This window comes from Sebastes umbrosus, chromosome 2 (genome assembly GCF_015220745.1).
Source record: "Sebastes umbrosus isolate fSebUmb1 chromosome 2, fSebUmb1.pri, whole genome shotgun sequence".
NCBI lineage: Eukaryota > Metazoa > Chordata > Actinopteri > Perciformes > Sebastidae > Sebastes > Sebastes umbrosus.
This window is the reverse complement of record NC_051270.1, coordinates 18,880,628-18,902,793: the sequence shown is the minus strand read 5'-3', so window position 1 is coordinate 18,902,793 and position 22,166 is coordinate 18,880,628. Positions and strand designations below refer to the sequence as shown.

Sequence of the window (22,166 nt, the reverse complement as noted above, 5' to 3'; positions counted from 1 at the left end):
TTTCAGAACACCACACTGTATATCTGGCGAAGGAAATCATAGCTGATCAATCTCAACCCTACCAGAGTGAATACACCATCCTGCCCTCAGACTGCCCTACCAGCTTTCACTGTTGAAAACAAAAAGGACTGTCACATCATATCCACCTGCTAAACAGTGAATAACCAATGGGCTGATTAACAAATGAAAGGGTTATTCTGACTTCTGTGTTTTGTGTGATTGTATGTTTATTGCTTGACTGCTTTACACTATGTATTTCAATTGCCCTTAATACCAACGTGAATGTGCATGACCAATGTCCCCTGTACCGAAGATAGACAAACAGTCCATGATCAACCTTTATGACTTTTCTGGGACTCTGTGGACGCATGTACAGTATATGTGTGAGCGTGTTAGGGCTGTTGTTTTTTTGTTTTTTTATCGTCATCGCAATGTCAACCTGCGCAATAAACACATCACGAAAGACTGTTACTATATAGTAACGGCAAATTAAATTCTATCTGTAGGCACAATTTTATCTGATACGCGGCATGCTGTCAACCGTCTGGCCAATCAGACAGAGTCCTCGCCGTTAGGCATCATCTGATTGATCAGAATCTGCATGCATGCGATTGAGGTTTATTAGACTAGTGCTGCCATATTACTCTGCATGGTTGAAGTGACAACATGAGATGAGTGCAGACTAAAGTGCGAATGTCAGAGAGGAACTGGTGCCTAGAGTTGTGGGAGCAAAAGAGTTACGTAGGGTCAGTAAATACAATCAGCCAGTTCTCGGCCAGTGCTCAAAAAAGTGATTGAGCGAGCGACGTTACTAGCCTACGTCTGCTCTACTCTCTGAGACTTCACTTCGCTCTGCTGCCTGTGTCTGTCTTTGTGCGAGTAGAGCGGACTAAGTCAGGCTTGTTTACTTCTGAGATGAAATGGCGGCCAATCAAAAGAACATTAATTGCGTCTTGGAGAACCAAAATACGACTGGGTTGTACGTATAAGTCTATGTATATGTACATAATGTATGTACACATATGTACAGATAGAAGTGAGTACACCTTAATATCTGTTTCTTTATCACAAGTAATATAATCGCAATATTCAACAATGTTATCGCACATCACATTATTTCCTCATATCATGCGGCCCTAATGTGCGTGGGTGGAGCACGTTTGAAACTGTGCATTCAAATTTTGAATTAATCAATATTAACAAGGTCTCTGGAATGCTTCTGCTATCCATGAAATAGAAACAGACTCTTCAGGGTTGAGTTTTCATTAAACAGTAATGATGATTTCCCAGAGTCTTGCTCTAGGGAACAGATGAGGTAGCGCAGATGACCAGGTTCCCAATGCCAACATAGCCAGTCTGAGACTGACCAGAAAAGCAGAGAAGAGACCGCTATTGAAAGTGCTGATATCATTCACACAGTTTCTGTAGAAAAATTATACTAATGGCTATTTCTAGAAAGCTCCTGGTGGCTCTGCTAACAGCATGAGGGAGGTAACATCCCTTCACTCACTGCAATAGCAGGAAGACATCCCATGTAGAGCGGTAACAGCTGGAGCTTCTGCTTTTTTCATATCCCTTTAGAATATCAGCTGCAGCACGTACTCCTATAATCCCCATGCTAAAAAGATCATTAATGCTAATTACCATGCAAATACCTCTGTTATTTTTTCACCCCGTTGATATTATTGGAAATGCTTATTTTTCTCTGAGTGCAATACTACGCAGATAAGCCATTCATATGCTTTGTCACCACTTTAATATATAAAAGCAACCTAACAAGGAAGATTGTGGCATGGACTAAGCTTGCCGCGGTAGTCGGGCACACACCAATTACATTACATACCCTCCATGGTTTCGCTTTTTTTACAGAAATAAAACCAATTTAGTTCATTTTCGCGTATCAGCGCCATGTGTTATCAACACATAATCGGAAGATGGATGCTACAAACTGAAAGTGAAAGTGTCAACACAGTAGCAGGAGTCAGGTAAGTCACAGACGATGGCGAAGGATTTTGGTGTCAAAGCGAAAAGCAAAAGCTTTAAACCCAATGCTATAAGGAAACCATAACGTTAATGGCGTAATTGTCATGATGAGGACGGAGCGGTCACAGCCGGTGCGCACGGAGAGTGGTGCTGGGTGGAAATTCTGCTCTGCCTAAAGATGGTAGAATACTTCATTCTGTATTCAAACTGGTCCGGCTATTCCCTCGGAGACCACAATTACGTGAAATTAGGAGCTGCGAGCCAAAGCCCCTCTTGGTCTAAAAGAGCCTTTTCCCTGGGTGAGAGAGAAGCTCCTCTGATGTTGTAATCAAAGTTCTGCCCAGGAATATCTGATCTGTCTGTCCCAGCACGTACTGCAAACTATTAATAGACATAAAAAATTGCTTCGAAATTCCAATGGGATGCAGGCTGGCTGTTATCAGCACACCGCGTAAAGGCTTACACAGCCTTCAGGTGTTAATTAAATCTCCACTGACATGCCCATATCCTGCCCTGCAGAATAAGCGGCAGTTCATATACTGCATAGGTGAAGTCACTTCAGTCACAGCGATCTTGCTCAAAACAGGACGGGGGAACATCCCGCAGGGTCATGAGGAAACGTGGTGACAAGAGAATTGTACGTGGTTAAGGCAGATGAGTTTGTAAGCGCTGACTACTTCTCTAGAGAGCTGTGAATTGATTTGCTGACCGTGGTTGTCCTCGGTGGCAATCGCTGAGCCTCGTAGCGCAGCCTGGAAGCCTATAGTGGTGCCTGGCACACTCATTCATCAAGCAGCCTGAGCCATTATACAGGCAACTCCAGCAGACCTGGGCCCAGGGCTAGGGGATATTATTAGAGATGAATTGAGGTAACTGCCTTTGATGACCCAGTTCAGGCTGTCTGTCGCTCTCCAAGCTTTTCTTCCGTTTTGCTAACTTTCATTCTTACTTCCAGAATCCTTGCGCTTAAGGAGGTCAGTGGCCATTGAGGCTACATGTACTGCACTGCAGAGTGTGTGATGATCCTGAAACTGCCCACTGCTGGGGAGAAAACACAATTCTAACAACTCAGGCTGAGACCTGAGGTTTCACATGAAAGCCATGTATAATCCGTCCATGAGTTTAACATACATACAACATCAGTGGCGTCTTATACATCCTTATTGAAGCACTGTAGCAAACACAGCTATGCACCGGAATACATAATTCAGTCCAAAACTCACAAGAGACATTAACTCAGCATTACCTCCAAGGGGAAAAAACAAAAACAAATGCTAAAGGCAGAACATTAATTTGCATAGATACACAGTATGCAAGACTACAGAAACTGTCAGAGGTATATCTCTTTGCAGAATTTATAATGTGTGTCCATTTCGCCCTAACAGACAATATATACAGGAACTTATACCTATAGTATAGATGTGTGAAGCACAGTGACATTAAGAACACTTGTTTTCTATGAAAGAAATACCAGGGATAAAAAATAAATAGTGAATTCTCATTTGCATCAATCACAATTTTAATCAGCAACTAAAGACAAACCTAAAAGTTATCCAAAGTACACAAAAAGGCCTGTAGAAAGGACAATGTATGTGTAAGTGGCCGTAACACTGTTCCAGTTAACCTTTACATGCAGATAAGTTACTGCACAGAATGTCTCACAACACATACATACTTAGGACTAAGCCTACATTCCAAATCACATTTTTTATTTTTAGTACATACTGCAGCTGCCCTAACAAAGTACATACTGTTGCATGAAGTATGCATACAATTGAACTTTGACCCTCTTGCTCATATATCCGCTGCGCAGAGGATTGTGGGTCCGAATAGCCAGAAAAGCATGCTGGCTTGCCATGGTTTGGGCGGGCTTAGAATGTAGTGCGAGATGTGCCTCCCACACACACCTCCCTTTTCGTTAAAAGTTGAAAATTGATTGATGGATGGATGATATGATATAATTGGTTGAAACTGGTTGGTACTAGCTTAAGTAAGAGCACACGTCCTACAGGATTTTTACAGGAAGATAAGATATGGTTTTGATATAAAGATTTGAAGAAATTGTTTTCTTGTATTTTTTTGCATATATTGTTAAATAGGTACGCAATATGACCGGGGATGTGATCTAAAAGTGTTAAAAAGGTATTTTAATTTCATCTTGACTTTAAAATAGGGCTGTCAATTGATTAAAATATTTAATCGCGATTAATCACAAATTTGTTCAAATTTTTTAATTATATTTTTGATATATATATATATATATATATATATTTGCCCATTCACATGTTGATACAAGTATTAAATACCCTTTAAATATTTCCTTTAAGGTACATTTTGAACAGATCAAAAATTTGAACAAATTTGTAATTATATATATATATATATAAATAAATGGACCCCTTTGAAAATGACCACGCCAGTTTTTCCTTGGTTGGTGCCAATGGATTCCTTAGGTTTTCTAGTTTCAAATATTGTCAGTATCTTCACTCTTGCTCTAAAATGGAGCCCATGCTACAATCGTAGAATCGCAAGTTGCGTTAATGCATTAAAGAAAATAGTGTGGTTAAAATGAATTTGCGTTAACGCGTTAACTTTGACAGCCTTACTTTAAAGTCCATCATCCAATATGAAGCCGGCCTAAGCTGATAACATAAATGTTTTGTTTTTGTTAGTTCTCTCTACAAGCAGAGAATAATCATACCCACAGAGTAACTATTATTACTGTTTGGGTGCAGAGAGAAAGCTCGAGAGAGAGAGTAATGAGCTTTTTAATGCATTTGAGGCAAAATAATGCAACATTAGAAATGAAAGATGCTGCACTTAAAGTAATGGAATAAGCAATAACCTGGAATTAGCAAAAGCTGTAGTGGTACAAAAACAGTGTTTCTGGATAACAAATCAGTGCCTTCTTCCCGACTATAGTGTTGACTAATAATAGTGATGGAAAAAGATGAATGTGCTTACATAAATAAAGCAAACTTTAATATCAAGACAAATCTTATGAAACTATAGTGTGTCAGAAATATGCGTGTCCTTTAATGTCAATCTCATTCTGTCTCCTTCATCTGTTTGACCCATGCCTGGGAAGATAGACTCCAGGTCCCCTACCTACCAAATGATATGGAGATTGCATTGAATGGGGGGCTTCAGAGCCATGGTCTCATTTACATAGGGACAACATAACAGGTACAGCCATTACTGGAAGCAGATTTGTCGAGGCCACGTCATGAATAAAAGATCACAAAGATTTATGAGGGTTTATTGTATTTAGCCGGCCTTGATCTTATGAAGATCTTAAAAAAGATTAGGGAAGTCTTTATTTCATATCCCAAAATCTCACTCAGGAGAATCAGCACTTCAGCTCTGTACATGTTCTGTTGTTGTGACCTCTAAATATGTCACCTTGAGTTGCCACTGCAAAAACCTAAAAAGGGGGAGTATTTGTGTTGTTATGTGCGATGGACAAACCAAATGTTGGCCAACGTTAATGTGGACTAAATCACAGCGGCTGCAGTTACCAACAGATGGGATGAAAATGAAATGAGTAATACTTTCTTTCATCTCACACAACCTGTTTACAGTTGAGTAAGCATGCGAGAGGCATGTGATGTCTCTGTGTACCACTCAGGTATCTGCTCCACTAAAACCCTTTCTCTGACACGGTTTTCCAACCCCTGTCCGCAACTTGTTCTCTTACTTCTGTGTTTACAAGCTGTAGCAGTTTTGGCACCAACATCACATAGACACAAACAGGCGGTGACACATCAAGAAAAGGCGTCGACAGTTGAATTCACAAATAAATAAACTATAAAAAAAACTCATACATATAAAAAGATAAACACATGAAACACCACAAGAGATGCATCAATAGCCTTGATTAATAACTGATAAAAGGGGGAAAGATTTCCCTTGGAGATTACGGATACAAAGCCAACTCAAAACAGCCCGATGTTTAGCATAAATTAGAATTTTAATTTCCCTTAACTGTGTCATCTCACACTCAAAGGAACTGACAAATATTCAGAGAAAAGTTCTGGCGTAGCCAAATAAGACAAACAAGGCAAGTGTCTAATCCTTGAATGCTATGATGCACTAAACAGGAGGCGACTGGAGCAGCGTCCGGTCTCCTCTCCTTCGCCTACTACTACTCTCTTATTCCACTCAGTTCTCTGGACACTAGGATGGCTTTATCAAAGCTGCCTCTGGCCAAGATGTCTCAGATTCCAGAATAATCCAGCTCGTATCGCTGCTGTCACTGTGTATGTTATCCTGAGCCAGCCAGCTGCACTTAGGACCGGTTAAGTCAACATTAAGGGCTGAACACACACCACACACACAAATGGAGGACACATGCAAACAGATGTACATGCATATGCCAAAAAATCATAAAGATTTACCACAAACACAATCTCTAAATTAAAAAAAACCTGCGTAGGAAAACTACTATGGAAGGAAGTGTTATTTCTTTAACCGATAACATGTTTCTCTGATTTCTTCATTATGAGAAAAATAAAGAACCCTCTCATATGCCCAAACTACGTGCAAGTGCACACTCAAGACACACACATGCATATACACAAAGCACATATTGGCTATCTCCACCCCACTGCATTTCAAAATGCGCTTGCCTCCGGCTGTACTGCTCGATTTCGGCAATCATAATAACAGTCCTGGGAACCAAGGCAGGCATTAAGGTTTTTGAGAGCTTTGTTTTCCCAAACATGAATATCTCTGTTGGGCTCATAAAGCTGACTTGACAGGCCAAGGGAAAACTGCCAGCTGAAATTAAAGAATTACTCCCTTGTAAACGTGGGTATTTGCTTCTTTTTTTTTTTTTTTTTTTTAAACACACATCCAAGATGATACCAAGAATACAAAATGTTCAGCAAACAGAAGAGTGGTGTAGCAAGCGAGAAGTGGCCATGGGGGGTTGGTGGTGAAGAGCTACGGGGAATTTCTGCGTGCTCTTACACCCACTGAGGTTTGGCAGGGTGCACCATGGTTTGGCAAGGTTGGATATTGAGGTGGGGTCAAGACTTCACCCTCTGGGAGGCCCCCTTTATAGCTAATTGCTCTCCAACTGTGGCAAACCTGACCTCGTGCAGTTGAACGCGCACAGAGAGATGCACGAGAAATACGAGGGTATGACAAATGTTGAAAGAGAAGAGAGTGAAGACTGAAACAGAGAAAGTTAGAAAAAGAGCCTGTAGTATGTATGACTTATCAACTGCTGCATCTCTGCTATGTCCAGAGGACTGAAGTAGCATTTTGCATCCATTTTACACTATCAAAAATATTATCATGAATGAAAGAGAAAATAAAACTATGCAAAATCACTTTGTCCAAAAATCAACATACAGCACCATTTTGGCATGTTTTACATCACTTAATCCACATTAAAATTGAAAGATTATTACACCCCTGGCAGTATTAAGTACACGTGTTTCCCTTCTTCATGCTTCATTATATTATAACATGCCTGAGAAAGGATTTAGCTCAGAGGCACTCGAGAGGAAAAATCAGAACCACTGTGAATCCTAAAAGCATTTAAATCCCCGGCCCCTACACAGCTTGACCCCTTTCAGCAAGCCACTTGTCTAAAGCACACTTGAATACAGCACAATGCAGCGTACTATGAGTATATTGTGTCACAAAAACATTTCTACAATCATAATCATCTCAAACACAACTGTAGGATTATTTTCTGAATGAGTAATCATGAACTACTACACCCTTTCATGGAAGATAAAAGGGAGTGAATTTCATTGATGCATCATACATGCTTGCATGCTGCACGGACCACTGCATATCCTCTTATACAGTAAACGCGGCACAAGATAATTAGTTGGCTAAGAAATGAATCAAATGTGGGGGTTGAAAAACCAATTCTGAATGACATCAAGGTGAGGCCCCGTTTCATCTCTCGTTGTTTGATGAGACATTACAAGACTTAATGATGAAAGAAAATAACTAGACCCAAGTCATTCAGTCTGCTCTAATCAGTTCTTATAGTAGGCATGTGCAGGGGAAGAAAAGAAAATTCACAATGGCTCATTATCAAAATGTCAACTATTAAGTGTTTACTTAGTTAGGGGAGAATGTGCTTTTGTAGTGTGTTTCAAATTGTGCTCATGTGGTGTATTTGTTACTCAATTATGCATTCACTGGAGTGAATGGAGTGAAATTTGTATGTGCACCACATGAAGCCTCTTTCTAGCAATAACATAACCGCTTCTTTCTAAGACATTGTGTTAAGTGTGCCGTTGGTTAAACAATGACAAGAATGAAACCCAGCTATGACACGGTGTGAGAGCACTCTGGGATGTATTCCTCAGACAGAAACAACAGAAAAAGAAATCAGCAGACAGTAACAACTGATTGGTATGATTAAATTAAATTACTTCACTTTATCCTTCTCACGAACACACTCAATCTCAAAGATCAAATATAAAACTACTACATTTGTAAAGGGAAATTGTGATTTGACGTGAACATGGGACATGAACAAACAGTTGATTGTGACGTGAAAGTGAAACGTGGCGCACGGGACACAAACAGTGGTCTCCTGATGAATTGATTTTTTTTGCACCACCCGTATTCTGCGAAGACGCCCCCTACTCTGCTTCTGATTGCCTAGTACTTGTTGCCTTCTTTGATTCAGAACTTGTTATGTTTGTTGCTGATGAACAAGATTGGTGGAAGGCTGGTAGGGTGATAATTTCAACGTGTCCTGATGTCCTGATTAGGGGAGAAATATATTTTTTAACAAGAGTCGGTCAAAACAGAGTATATGGCTGGACCGTGTATGGTCAGTCTGTGAATTTGTGGCTAAATTGTTGTACAAATAATCAGTGGTCATGTCTATAATGTTAAAAATCTAGTGGTACATTTCCATCAGGTCCGGCGAGGACACTGGAGGACGCGCTGCTGCACTCAACTGGCCATTCAAGCGGTGACGTACCCAATCGTTAAATCCATGTGATTGCTCCCTTGTTTTCTGCTTGCCGTTTCAAACAGGAAACAACATGGCGGCCTGCTCGTAAACTTTCTTTTATTCCATCTAAACAATCCACTAAAATCTACTTCTAAAAACATTTTAAGCAAGAAATAAGCTATGCCACTGCTGAATTTTGTTTCATTTAAGAACTAGATCGCCTAGTTTAACAGCTTGGTCCAAGTTCCTTGAGCCGGACGCGCCACACTGGACGGGCTCATTTGCATAAAGGACTGTTCCCCGCTAGGGATGCTTATTTTGAATTTAATTTCTAATCAATAGCCGATCCTCGTTAACCGATTATTAACTGTTATCCGACAAGATTAGTGCATTGCATGCAGCAGTGCAGTGGTTTTAGTACCTAACATGCCGCCCAGCTGCAACGATAAGCCGATGCACAAAGAGGATTAAATCATCATTTATCACCAGCTGCAGTGTATGCACAAAACAGACAACTGAGTCCCCAGTTCACCCGTCCGGGAGAGTTAGCAGCCACGACGCTGAGTGTATTGTCGTAAAAGTCTCCACCGCATCATTTAGTTTAACTGCGTGGTTGTCAGATGTGTGTCTGCCTAGCGTATTCTGCCGTTAGCGAGTGTCTAACAGACCGTGTGTGCTTGTGCTATGTTCGGAGATGTAGCGTTGCTGGTGGCTTTGTGCTCGCCGTTGTCACACACATATGGTCTGTCAGCCCGGCGTAACGTTAGCGTTAGCCCCGGCGGGCTGCGTGTGTGTGGCGGCGGTGAGTGTGGGGTTGTCGGTAGTGTTGTAGCGGTGAACGTAGCAGTGCAGTGTCTGTGCAGTTTATTTGTCGGTGAATAAATGCTATAACTCCTTAAAACCCAAGCCAAGCTCTCTTGTCTTGCCGACTCAGGCTCACTTAAGGTTGGCTCTTAAGGTCGACCAGGCATTCTCCCTTAAGTGACAAACTACTCCTCTGAGTTGTACTCAGCTTGTTATTTAAATTTGAATATTTCTTTGAACCGTTTAACCGATGGCATTAATCGGTAAAAATTCTTAATGTCGGTTAACGGTTAACTATTAACATTCCCCGCCTTCTCATTTTGAAAGAGCAACAGCCAATGAGGAAACTCAAACACTCGGCCGACCAATTGTGTTATTTCACCACAAATCCGTTGGAGATTTAAATTTTGATGTGGTGCTATAATTAAACGTAATGTTAACCTTAATGTTGATATGGCACGCTGATTAGGAGGAACATTTTTAAATGCCACTTCATATCAAAAAGTTTGCAGTGGACAGTAGCTCTTCTTCCTGAGCCTCTACTAAATACATAATTTCTCCCTCCATAACAAAATCTGATCAGATGTATGACAGGTCAATGCCAATACAAGAGGTAACAAAGTGTGCCAAAGACACATCGGAAATACAGATTTCTATGGAGTGAAAAGTGGTTCTCTGTATACAAAGAGAAACACACCTGCTCATTCAGTGAGAGTCAAGGACCCAAAGGAACCTGCATATCTATTATTCTCTACCCACGCTCCTGACTGCAGACCTCCCACTTACAGATGGCAGACCTTACTGTTCTCATGACAGCTGAACTGCAAAATTATCATTTGAATCCTTGAAAAGTGCACAGAGAGAGAAGCAGAGGGAGAAAGATTAACAAATAGCTGTCATTTTCTTCCATAATACCTGTTGTTCTTTTGCTCATTTTGCAAACTAAATGCGCGAGTCAGTTCTAAAGCTCCTCGAAGACTGTGAAAGAGCTTTCATCAACTTGCCAATTTGACTGTGATAAATACATAGCAAATGGCATTACAGTTATACAAAACTTTTATATGAATCCTGCTCAGAAATATCCTGCATTGACTTCTTAGATTCAAAAAGAAATCAAGGGATATGCCAGCAGTCACTTGAATGATCCATGAAAGTATCATCTGCGCATGTTGTAAAACTAAAAAGATGCCAGACAATATAATAAGGAACACAGCTGTATCATGTGACACAGATCTATTAGTATTTCCTGTCATTAATCTGTAATGTCTCTTTTTCTCTGAGTTGTGTTGTCGCTGCTCTGTAGCACAGCTGTGGAGCTCAGGATAATAGAGGATTCCGCAAGCGTCCGTACTGTGCAATAATGAAAAACGTCCCATGCTGCGAGAGGAAATAAGAGATTTCATAATCCGTCTGAGGCCTTGGCCCTGGTCGCTGGTCCATGGAGAGAGTCTCATTAAACTTCTCATTAGTGACACACTGAGCTTCTGTAATGACTGAATGCATATTCAAATCACCTCAGACATTAAAGGAGGGACAACAACAACGGACCCAGGCAACACCCCTGTGCTGCCAAGTCCTCAGATAAGAACATTTGTACTTGGCAAATGCAACAGCATTGCACATCTGTTAACAGTCAGGAAAAATGTAAAAATGGATCCCGCATTACATTCTGTAACTCACCCACTCAAACTACCGTATGCACTAAACCTCAAGACATATCACCCATTTAACATAATACACTTACTAAGAGAGGGGCACTCTAAACAAATGCTAATTTTATCTGAATCTCTGGTGGAAAGCTATCATAAATCAAATCAAAGCGCCTTCTCGTCCACTGCGCTGTACATTTATACTGTTCATTTCAATATATGAATTCTTAAAAAGGGCAGTAATTGTCACATTTATAATCTCAAGCTGTTTCAATATGATGAGTGGCATAGCGTCATGATTGCTTGTGTGCGGTGCAGAGGTGCTGAGACTGTGTGGTTGAAGGACATGCAATCATATTTTTATTAACAGCGGGTTACATAGTAAGGACTGAAATGAACGGGCAAAGCATAGGCGCAGTTTGCGTTGCGTTGGCAGCGCTGGAGCTCACTGAACCCCCTAGTTGCCGTAGCTAAAAAATGCATGTAGGGATTTAAATATTATCTATATCTTTCATAACAAGGCAAAAGGGTACATGGCTCACATGCCCCCGCTCACCGCTTGACCCCTACTAAAGTAGGGCCAAAGGTTTTGCCCTTTAGGAACAAATGGAATTAGCCTATTGAGCACATTGTAGCTCACCTTCCTCAAGTCCAGGGTGCCCAAAATTTGTGAAATTTTGGGCACCCTGGACTTTCTAACCCCCAAAAGGCACAACTAGACCACACTGTCAACCATCATACCAAATATGAAGTTCCTAAGTTAAATAATTTCCGAGTTCTGCTCTGGAAACGAAATTGAAGTTGAAAAAAATCACAGTTTTTGGCCAAAATTTCAAAGATTTTGGGCACCCTGGACTTCTAACCCCCAAAAGGCACAACTAGACCACACTGTCAACCATCACACCATACACACTTTTGAAGTTCCTAAGTTAAATAGTTTCCGAGTTCTGCTCCGGAAACGAAAGGGATGGACGGACGGACGGACGGACGGACGAACAGACAGAGCGCTATATACCCCCGACTATGTTGTCGTGGGGGTATAATAATACAGAACTAATGATTGAATGATGAATAATATCCACCTTGTTGTGTCTTATTATTGACAGAATAAGAAACCAACAATAACTTTTTGTGTTTTTTTTATTTACTTATAATAACATTGAAGCTCACAATAACATAAAAGTACACCTCCAAATGGCATTGCACTGCACAGCGCTGCCTCAGTCACGGCAGGTTAGGACATCCCAATAGGAAACAATGCAATCAAACTGAATTTGTCGCTGGCGACGGCTCGCGTCCCATTCAGTTAGGAGTAATATGTACACACAGCATCCCAATACACTATACCTCTGTGTTTTAACATGTATGCTATTAGACACCACCGTGTAGCCTATCGTAGCCTGTAGGTCTATCAACGAGCAAGGCTCATCTCTGGTTTACTGTCGGATTTTGCGGTTCTATGTTCTCGCAATATTCCATCACTCATTGGGCATATTAGTCGGGATATAAAAATGCACCTGCTGGTGCCTGATTATTAATTTTGGTCTAAAAAAAGCCTCTGTTGAACACATTACATTTCCTTTCCATTTTTTTTGTGAACCCACAACCCTAAAGTTCAAACTGCGTCTATGGGGCCAAGCAGCATGCTGGTATGGGATAGACAAATTAAATTTAGCAAATTATGCATGTCACATAATTACTCGTCCTTTAAATATACAAAACTGTCTTTTAAAAGGGAAATTCTAAGACCATACAAAATACTACCACCGTCGTCTGTAGTTTAATAAAGCTCTGATTCTAAAGACGCATCTATTCCCAGAGGACAGGAACATGCACCACACATCTGATGGTGCAGTAACAGCAAGACAGATGGTGCAGCACACTCTTGTCCACGCTCTGAAAGGGTGACAAACTCAGAAATAAAATAAAGCCATCAAACTGGGAATTGACATGAGCAGGACAAAGAGGGCTCCGTGTATGTGTGTGTGCGCACATGTTTGCACGGTCTGCATGCCTGCTTGGCTCTGCAAATGAAACTTTGTATGAACACTCTGATCAGTGCACCCTTTGGCTGGAGTGGAGCCTGGCTATGAATATAAATTTTACATTCATCGCTAGTTGCTCCCCCTGACGCTCCACCTGACACAAAAGAGAATCAGCTTTCTGTTTGCGTCAGCGTTTACCGAGAAGCTGCACAGTTTAAACGAGGGAGCCTCCTTCACCAAGCCTCCTTACCTCAAGGACAATGACAGACTCTATATGATGTCTAAGTTGTATAAAGGTGGATACAACGAACCTTTGTGCTAGTTGTCTAAGGCAACAAAAGAGTTTTTTTAGCTTCCAGGTATCAAAGCAGCTGTGAACAGTAACTACCAAGAACCCTAATGTCATGTGAGGCAAAATTACATGACAAAAGCTCAGTCCAATCACCTATTTACAGTACAATCCTATTGTATGTCCACTTACAAACACACTCAGGCAACAAACACACATAAATGGCACTACTTAAAGGGTAACTTTAATATTTTTCAACCTGGACCCCATTTTTCCATGTTTTTGTGTCTAAAAGACTAATAGGGACAACGATTTTTTAAATTAGCCCAGTATTGAGGGAGAGCACTGTAGACGGCAGCTGCTCACAGGCTGCAATGTGGTGCTATTGGGGCAAACCGGCACCATCATTTACCTCCACTAAAAGTGCTTGTTTTTGCCATGACAGGCTCTGATTGTTATTATAAGTGTCTGACATTAAAGAAAGAGTCTCACTCAAGGAGAAGTCTCGTTTTGAAATCTAGCGAGGTGACGTGTTGCCGGAAGACAACGGTGGAATAGTGGAATACATCCATGGGGGAAACGCATGTGCCAGCCGGGCAGAGTTTGATACGTTGGAATACAGAAAGCGTAGCTTAGTGTTATCTAAAATATTTTCAATGTCATGGCTGAATATTTAAATGATTTCAACAATGTGGATGAGGTCTTTGAATTTGACGGCCGCCTGTAATTATTTGAGCTAGAGTATACGGTTATTCAGATTTCACTTCTCCTTGAGCAAGATTTGGTTAAACACAATGACAAACAGACCAGATGAAGCGAAAGGTAAAGAAAATGTTTTATTTCTCTGTAGGGTCCTTTCCATGATGTTGTCAGACACTTATAATAACAATCTGAGCCTGTCAGAGGCAAAAACAAGCACTTTTAGTGGACGTAACGTTACATTAACGCTGCTCACTTGCCCTCGCAGCTCGTCTCGCGGCTGCTGGTTACAGCGTTTTACCACGATACTGGACCAATTTCAGAAATTGTTGTCCCTATTAGTCACTTAGACAAAAAAACATGGGAAAATAAGGTCCAGGTTGAAAAATACCAAAGTTACCCTTTAAGCCATGTACAGTATTGTAAAAGGCTGATTTCTCATTGGCATTTTTCAGGCAGTGAAGAATAGCATGCAGCCTGATAGTATCAGACTAATCAGGATTTTTATTGATCGCCTGGGTAATCAACACCCTCCATTCTTGTGTCAGCCAGTCCCACTTCAATATGGAGCAATTATTCTCGACAACCATAGCTTGAGCCACGCCACATTTGGCGATGATATGATCGCGGGTGGTGAGGAAAATGCCTCATTTCTTCCCATTGAATCATTTCACCGTATCTGCTGATAAACTGCACAATCTAACTGTTGTATGTCCTGTATACAATCCTCAACTCGCATATAGAGAGCAGAGGGTTGTCCCTCTTGGTTTATGTAACTGATCTCTGGGTAGGCATATATGATTGATTGTGTGGGTAAATTAATTCTCATTATTCATGTGCTCCAGAAATAATCGCAAGTTAACTGCGAACACCGCAACATTCAATCATAAATAACTATTAAAATTGTATGTTTTTCAGCACTTACTGTACTGGTCAATCAAATCTAGTGCCACTTCACTCTCACCTCACAGCTTAAAGGAAACGCTTCTAATGATCCAAGCCGAGAGATGAGAATACAGGAAAAAAAAGGAGTGTGCTGCCTGTATTAGCAGTGGGAGGGCAGCAATGACACAGAGACCCCATTGCTCACACTATGCACTCATTATCTGCTGTGACTCCAGGTCTTCAATATTAGCCAGCAATAAGCACTCTGCAGGACCATCTGCTCTGCCAGCATGGGTTATTCTAAGAGTGAGAGAGGCAGCCATGGAGAAGAGGAAAGAAGAAAGATATGCCATGCTGTTTGTGGAAATAATAACGAGGAGAGGCCAAGGAGGGAGAAAGAACATGGGGCAAAATGAATATATAAAAAAATTGTAATTTAATATGTATAAGAAAGGTGAAAGCTGTGAAAGGCAGTTCAAAATGTGAAAGTAGAGAAAATTTCCCTTGGGCACAGTATAGGGAGATATAACCCAACCTAGTTGGAATCGATTACTTATTATCACTGAGTTAATGACAGAAATAACAGCTACTTCCTGTGGATGCAATCTCCAAAGCACCTCCTGAACATGATGAGGGTCATATCAAGCCCCAAAGTCAGATCAAAGATGAACTTATATGCAAGAATTTAATGCTGAGCCTTTTGGAGGCATATATAATTGGCCTCATTTCATGACACACCGGAAAGTTATATTTCCTTCTAACCTTTTCTTTCAACATCCAAACTAGGTCCTACAGAGTTACCCCCCGCCCACCCCAGATCCTGTGTATTGGTTGTGTACACAGTAGATGTGGAGGCCGTCTAAGAATAGCGTAGATGCTTGAAAGCACTAATCAATCTGGACAACAATGTCAAAGCAATTCATCCCATGCTGAACTCAGGTGTGCACACCCTAGAACATCCTCTGAGGGTCCTGCAGTGTTATGCAACTCATCTCTTACTAGTTTTAGTCGAGGCACAATATTCCCAGAAAGAACAAAGAATAAACTCGTGCATTTGTTAAATACCATGACTGTATATCTTGCAAAAAATGTATATGTACATCAATGTTTTTTGTGGATTCTTTTCCATACTTTATACACAACATGTCCAGCACATCAATCATCTCTTAGTACTGGAGAATCTTACCTTCTGTCTGATCTCCTCTTCCATTTTGACAGGGGATCCCAGCTCAGCTACCTGTTTAACTCCATCGCTAGAAAAGCCACCATATTCCCACAGCACATAGCTCTTAGAGTGGGAGGCACCAATGATGGCTGACCAGTGATTGGCCCGACCTGGTGAAATAAGACAATATAGCATTAGTTGGACATCCCAAACTGTTTCCCAAAGTTATCTCTTACTCATTCAATTAGCAGATCGTTGTTGCCCCTTTAGAGGCGCCGCTCTAGAGATGCCCATGATGATCCATCAGTTGATTGGTACATTAGTTTTGTTAATTGACAGACCAAACACCTCTTTTGGCGCATCATATTTATTGAAAAACTAATTTCTTTCAGTCTAAAAATTAATCCTTGTTGCTGCAAACCCCCTACAGTGTATTACTTGAATGTTATGGTCACTCATAATCCTTTCATTCCCTCTCTGTATCTTTATCGCTCGGGGCAAAGGTGTATGTGCCCATGGAAAAAAAGAAAAATGTGGAGCTCTATATCTGCCTCTATACCTGTAAGCATAGAGAAAATGCAGCAGTGGTAAGATATATATGATGATCCATCAGAGGTGACAGCACAGGCTGAGGCAAACTTGAGCCTTACACAATTAGAGACGGTGGAAGCTAAAGCCTGGCTGTAACCTCCACTGCTGTGTAAGGCATAAAAAGGCATGGAGTACAGCTGTTCATCTAGTATTGATTTTTACAGGTCATTTTGAGGTATCCTTACTATCTCACTGTGGTCTGATATGTCTACCTCAACAGCACAGAAACTGGTTGTCTCTTATTCCTTCATTACCCCCCATACTGTCATATTATCCCCCAATGTGATGATTTTACAGCCCCAACCAACATAAAATGATCACTTGAGTCCTGGTGGGGCTACCATCCGTGGTTTTGAAGACATAAACTTCAGTTGCTTTGGACAGTTACTCACCAAACTGAAAGATTATTGTTATCTTTACATGACTATCTTCACCATTTGTCTGAATACTTGCTTGGTCAAGGTGAGGTTCACTCAAATAGGTCATAGGTCTGCCTCTCATCTCTATAGCCCAGCCCTTACTCTGCTGTTCTCTAAGTCACCCTTTCTGCCTTCTGCTGGTTCGCAGTGAGTCTGAACAAAGATTAATCGCTCTGATAATCTAATCTCTGTGTTTGCAGTATCTCTGTAGTAGATTGTAGAAACGTAAACAGTTCTTCATATGACATTGCAGGCATGACTAATGTTATTGTAGAACCACTTTCAAATAAGACATTTATTTTCCATGACTTGTTACTTAATAAAAAAATGTATTTTACTGAGATCTGGATGAACACTTGGAAGCATATAGAAGGATGATTTTATCAGCTATCATAGGACTAGTGTCCATAGTGGTGGACCGGCTGCTGTTTAAAGTCAGGTAGATGTTGACCAACACATTTCGCTGTTCTCAGGAGACTGATATTTCTTGACCTGTTGTCTTACTGAAGCTTGGCATGACCTTGTTACAAGTTGAAGAAACACTCATCCTGACTCCCACCTTGCGCTGACAATTTCACTGCCTTTCCAGTTGGCCTATCTACCAGTGGTCCCTCCCAACAGTAAAGAGCACATACACACTCCCCAAATAGATTGACTAAATGTATTTACAAATTACCCATCACAATATTACTATATACAGAATACACATGACTATGGTCTAATATAGGTTAAACAGAAAGCATAATAAACTGAAGAAATATCAAACCAATCAAACTTAAAGAAACCACACTACCTACACCCCTCTCTTCCCTGGCCACTTGGTTTGGCTTAACCAGGTAATTGATGGCAGCTGGAGACCTGTGGCTGCATTCTGTGAAAATTAGCCTCCCGGAAGTGGACCTCAGAGTGATTAGAATGGGTTTACCAAAATAAAAGCACAACATAAGCAATTCAACTTCCTGTATTAGATTGCTCTGTTAAAAACTTTATGTTGTCAATGTGCATGTGAGTGTTTGTTTTTTTCACCTAAAGTGAGAGAAAAAGAGCTAAACTCTTTTTGAAAATGGTTTTAAGATGTAGGGCTTTAAGCGAGCAGATAGTAAAATGTGTGATGGTAAAAGTGTTTCAGCTGTCAAGGCTGTGTCCCAGGCTGTATCTGCAAAACACATTGTTGGCTTTTCAGCAACGTCAATGTTAATCAAAAGTTTTAATTAGTTTGATGTAGCCTATCCCTTCATTTGTAGCAATCAACATGATACCTGTGAAGTTATAATGGAAATTCAACATGATGTTGCTTTGAGATAATGGCCATATATGGATGGATGGTGGTGGTAAATGTCATTTGCAGGTATTAATTATCAGCATAAGTAGTACGTTTTCAGATAAATACTAATAACCTAATGTTTCTTTCAAAATATATTGAGGAGAGTTCATTTTTATTGAACTGCAGCAGGTGTACAATTTCTGAGTGTTGGCTAATTTTCAATCTTAGAAATCACACACAACAGGGCAAGATGTGTGAAAAGTAGTATAAAGGTCAATCTGCATATCCACGAGATTCAGTTAAAAATGTATATTTTGGTCCATCAGAGAGCATTTGAGTGTAGTAAATGTTTTTTTTTAATTATTATTTAGGCTTTTATTAGCATTGAAATGATATCTTAGAAATGTCTAGTTGTCCCTCACTTTCTCTATAGGCTCTTGTACAGGCAAAATGATAATTAAGGTGCAATCAAAACTGTGAGAAATTACAAGCTGCTGAAGGTAAATTACTATGACTGTGCAGTAATTCATACTGGCCATTATATTTTATAATCCAAACAATTAGGGCTGTACACTTGCATGTGCTACGAAAAAATTGCGATGAATGAAATTACCGCAGTAGCACCAGTGCGATGCATGTGTTAGCTGCTTGTTTGAGGTGAGGGTGTGTGCTCTTGCTGGTGTGTGAGGCGCATCGCTATTCTACTTGGTAGTTGTAGTTTATTGAGCGATTAACATGTATTAAAATAATGTCCCCGGCTGCGTAGAGTCCATACAGTACATCTTTGCCCTCATCACAATAAAAAAAAAAATCCCCAGATGTTACTTCAGTTCTATAAGTACAAGAACTGCAAGGAGAGGAAGAGCGCCTGAATGCGAGCGAGAGATGTGACCCAAGGCCAGATTATCATTTTATTTTATGAAAATGCAGTGCAGTGACGTTATAGACATTTCATAAACAAGACGTAATATAATGCGGACTTGCAGATGCACATTCAACCCACGCTGGGTCAGCCATCACTCTGTTTGTCAGTGTTAGTAGAGAATCCAGTAAATGTTTTCACGCACGATAGAGTCTGCATCACAAAGAATCTTATAATGGCCTAATGCATATGATAATAAACGGATAAAAAACAAAGCAAATCCACTTTCCCACCACAAACACTTGTGTACTACACATAGCCTGCATCCCAGTAAGAAAGTGGAAACACTAGCCCATAGTTTAAACACTAAGTTTAAACTTTTCTATCAATTGATAGTCTTTATAATACCTTGTTTTTTTAGGAGGTGCTGCAGCCCCCTCAGCACCTCTACTTCCTGCATCCATGAAATGAGCATAAAAATGTAAATTAAATAATAAAACAGAGCCTGCACAGAGCCTTCAAACTCCTCTGGTGTCCTGGTTAAAGACTAATGATGACAATGATTTGGAACGGTCTGCCTTAAGAACCCAGACTAACAATGTCTTTCATCTCTTAGGGCCTGATCTGGATATGTTTTTAGCAGTGAAAGGTGCCCTTTTCTTATTGCTGCCAATGGGTTAAATGCTTTTGTGCTCTTGGTGCATTCCATTTATCTGCCTTGCAGTTTATGGGGAAGCACCTTGACAGCTCCGACCTTAAAAATGGTGATCTGAGGGGAGGTTAGTGGTGGCTGTTTCTATTCTGTTCGAAGAGTTGTGGATGTTTGTAGTCTGACAAGGTGGAAATGGTTGCTGCCTTGCATTTTGCTGCTGGATAAAAAAAATCTCTATTTTAGGTAGGCCTTTCAGTCTTTTTAAGTATGGAAGCAATGTTATGAAATGGTGGCTTACAGAAGCAGAGGATGCCTTTTTCCCATCAATCCATATTTGTCTTGACTGTCAAGATTATTTCAACCATAATTAGTTGTTTAATATTTTTTGTTTATGGTCCTTTACGAAATCTTAAGGCTATTTGTGCCCCAAACTTTCATAAATGTCTGACCCTGGCAGACAGGGAGTCATTGCCAATGACTAAATTGCTTTAACATTATGGCTTCGGTTCACAGTTTTATATACATCATCAGGTTCTTTCGCCTAAGGTTGAGGCCGTATTAGTATACTTCAATGGTGTGTGTAACTTATCCTTTTAAATGCAGTTTAGTATGGATTAGTGCTTGTGGTCAGTGTTGTAGCTGGTGACCATCTTCAATTTGTGGAAATGTTTTTCTTTATGAGATACAAGGGAGAGAAATAAAGCAATGAAATTATATATGCTGACTTGCAAAGTGTCTTTTAATGACCTGCCACAATTTAACAGGGCTGTGTTAAGAATATGGAGCCTCATAATGATATAACTGGCCCATCTGACCTCTCTCTACATGTCAATAGGACTCTCTACATAGAGCATTACTGGACCTCAGAACAATACTTGCAGACTTAACAGACAGAAACATTCAACAGACCTCTGATTAAGTAGTGGTGCACCTGGGAAAAGGTCAACAAGATTGTTGTGCATCTGATGTAGACAGAAGTAAACTGTGCTTTCCAGCATCAGAGATTTGACTTCAACAATGTTGTTCCCCAAATTAAGAATTACACTGGACATCCCTTTTGCGTACTAACATTGTTCTGTGTATTGCCAGCTGTCTGTAAATAAACAGAATCTTTGGACATGATGTCATACACAAATGATGCACAGTTGTAGTGTAGAGATGCTAGAAAATACATAACTGTTGAATGTATTATTTTGTTGTTTATTTATAGGGGACCATGCACATAAAATAGATTAATTGGACGGTTAAACGGTGACGTGGGTGTTCCGATTTAAAAGGAATGTAGCTGTGGTGTTCAAGATCTTTCTCCTCTCTCCTTGTTGTTTGTGAATGCATCATATGCAATCGTACGAAAACACTTTTTATTCTGTCAAGTGGAAGTAGGTGTTGCTAGGCTAAGTATACAGGAGATGGAAGGCAGCTGTTGTTTTGGTGTATAGGTTTCAGTCTTGACTTCAATATATTGCTTCCCTTGTGTAAGAGGAAATTGACTATGATAGGGTACTTCTTTATTTAGTCAATAAATGAATGTTAAACTCGCTCCCTTTTCTTTTTCTCCCTTTCTATCTCCCACTAATCCCATAAAAAAATGGTTTGTTGACAACCAGGCCATTCTCTGTCTCGATATACTCCCTTTGTCCGAGCGAGCTGCCGGCGCTTGGGTTGAATAGCCATGCATTGTTGCATGACTTACAATGGGGACGAAAGGGAGAAAGAAAATAGAACTGTCAAGGTTATCATGTCTGCAGTAAAAATAAAAAAATAAAAAAATAAAACAGTCCTGTTGGCCTGTTTTACAGTGAATTTTTGGTCTGCAATGTGTGTTACCACAATGGTCTAAGGCTCGTACACTTGAAGGACATATGTTAAAAATAGAGGGCTGACATGTGACATAGTGGCATATCAAAAAATGGCTGAGTACTACTTGCACCAGAAAGGAAAAGTCAGACCAAGTTTACTTATAGCTATTTTTTTTTTTATTATTG

At 40.4% G+C, this 22,166-nt stretch overlaps 1 protein-coding gene across 3 annotated transcripts in view; it reads right to left on the bottom strand.

Moving 5' to 3' along the window:
* spon1a (spondin 1a) overlaps window positions 1-22,166 on the bottom strand; it is a 135,566-nt gene that overhangs the window by 40,481 nt on the left and 72,919 nt on the right. For all 3 annotated transcript variants that reach the window (XM_037749532.1, XM_037749511.1, XM_037749522.1), the window contains one exon: window positions 16,415-16,563. In XM_037749532.1, coding sequence (XP_037605460.1) covers window positions 16,415-16,563 — 149 coding nt within the window. The remainder of the gene's footprint in view (window positions 1-16,414; window positions 16,564-22,166) is intronic.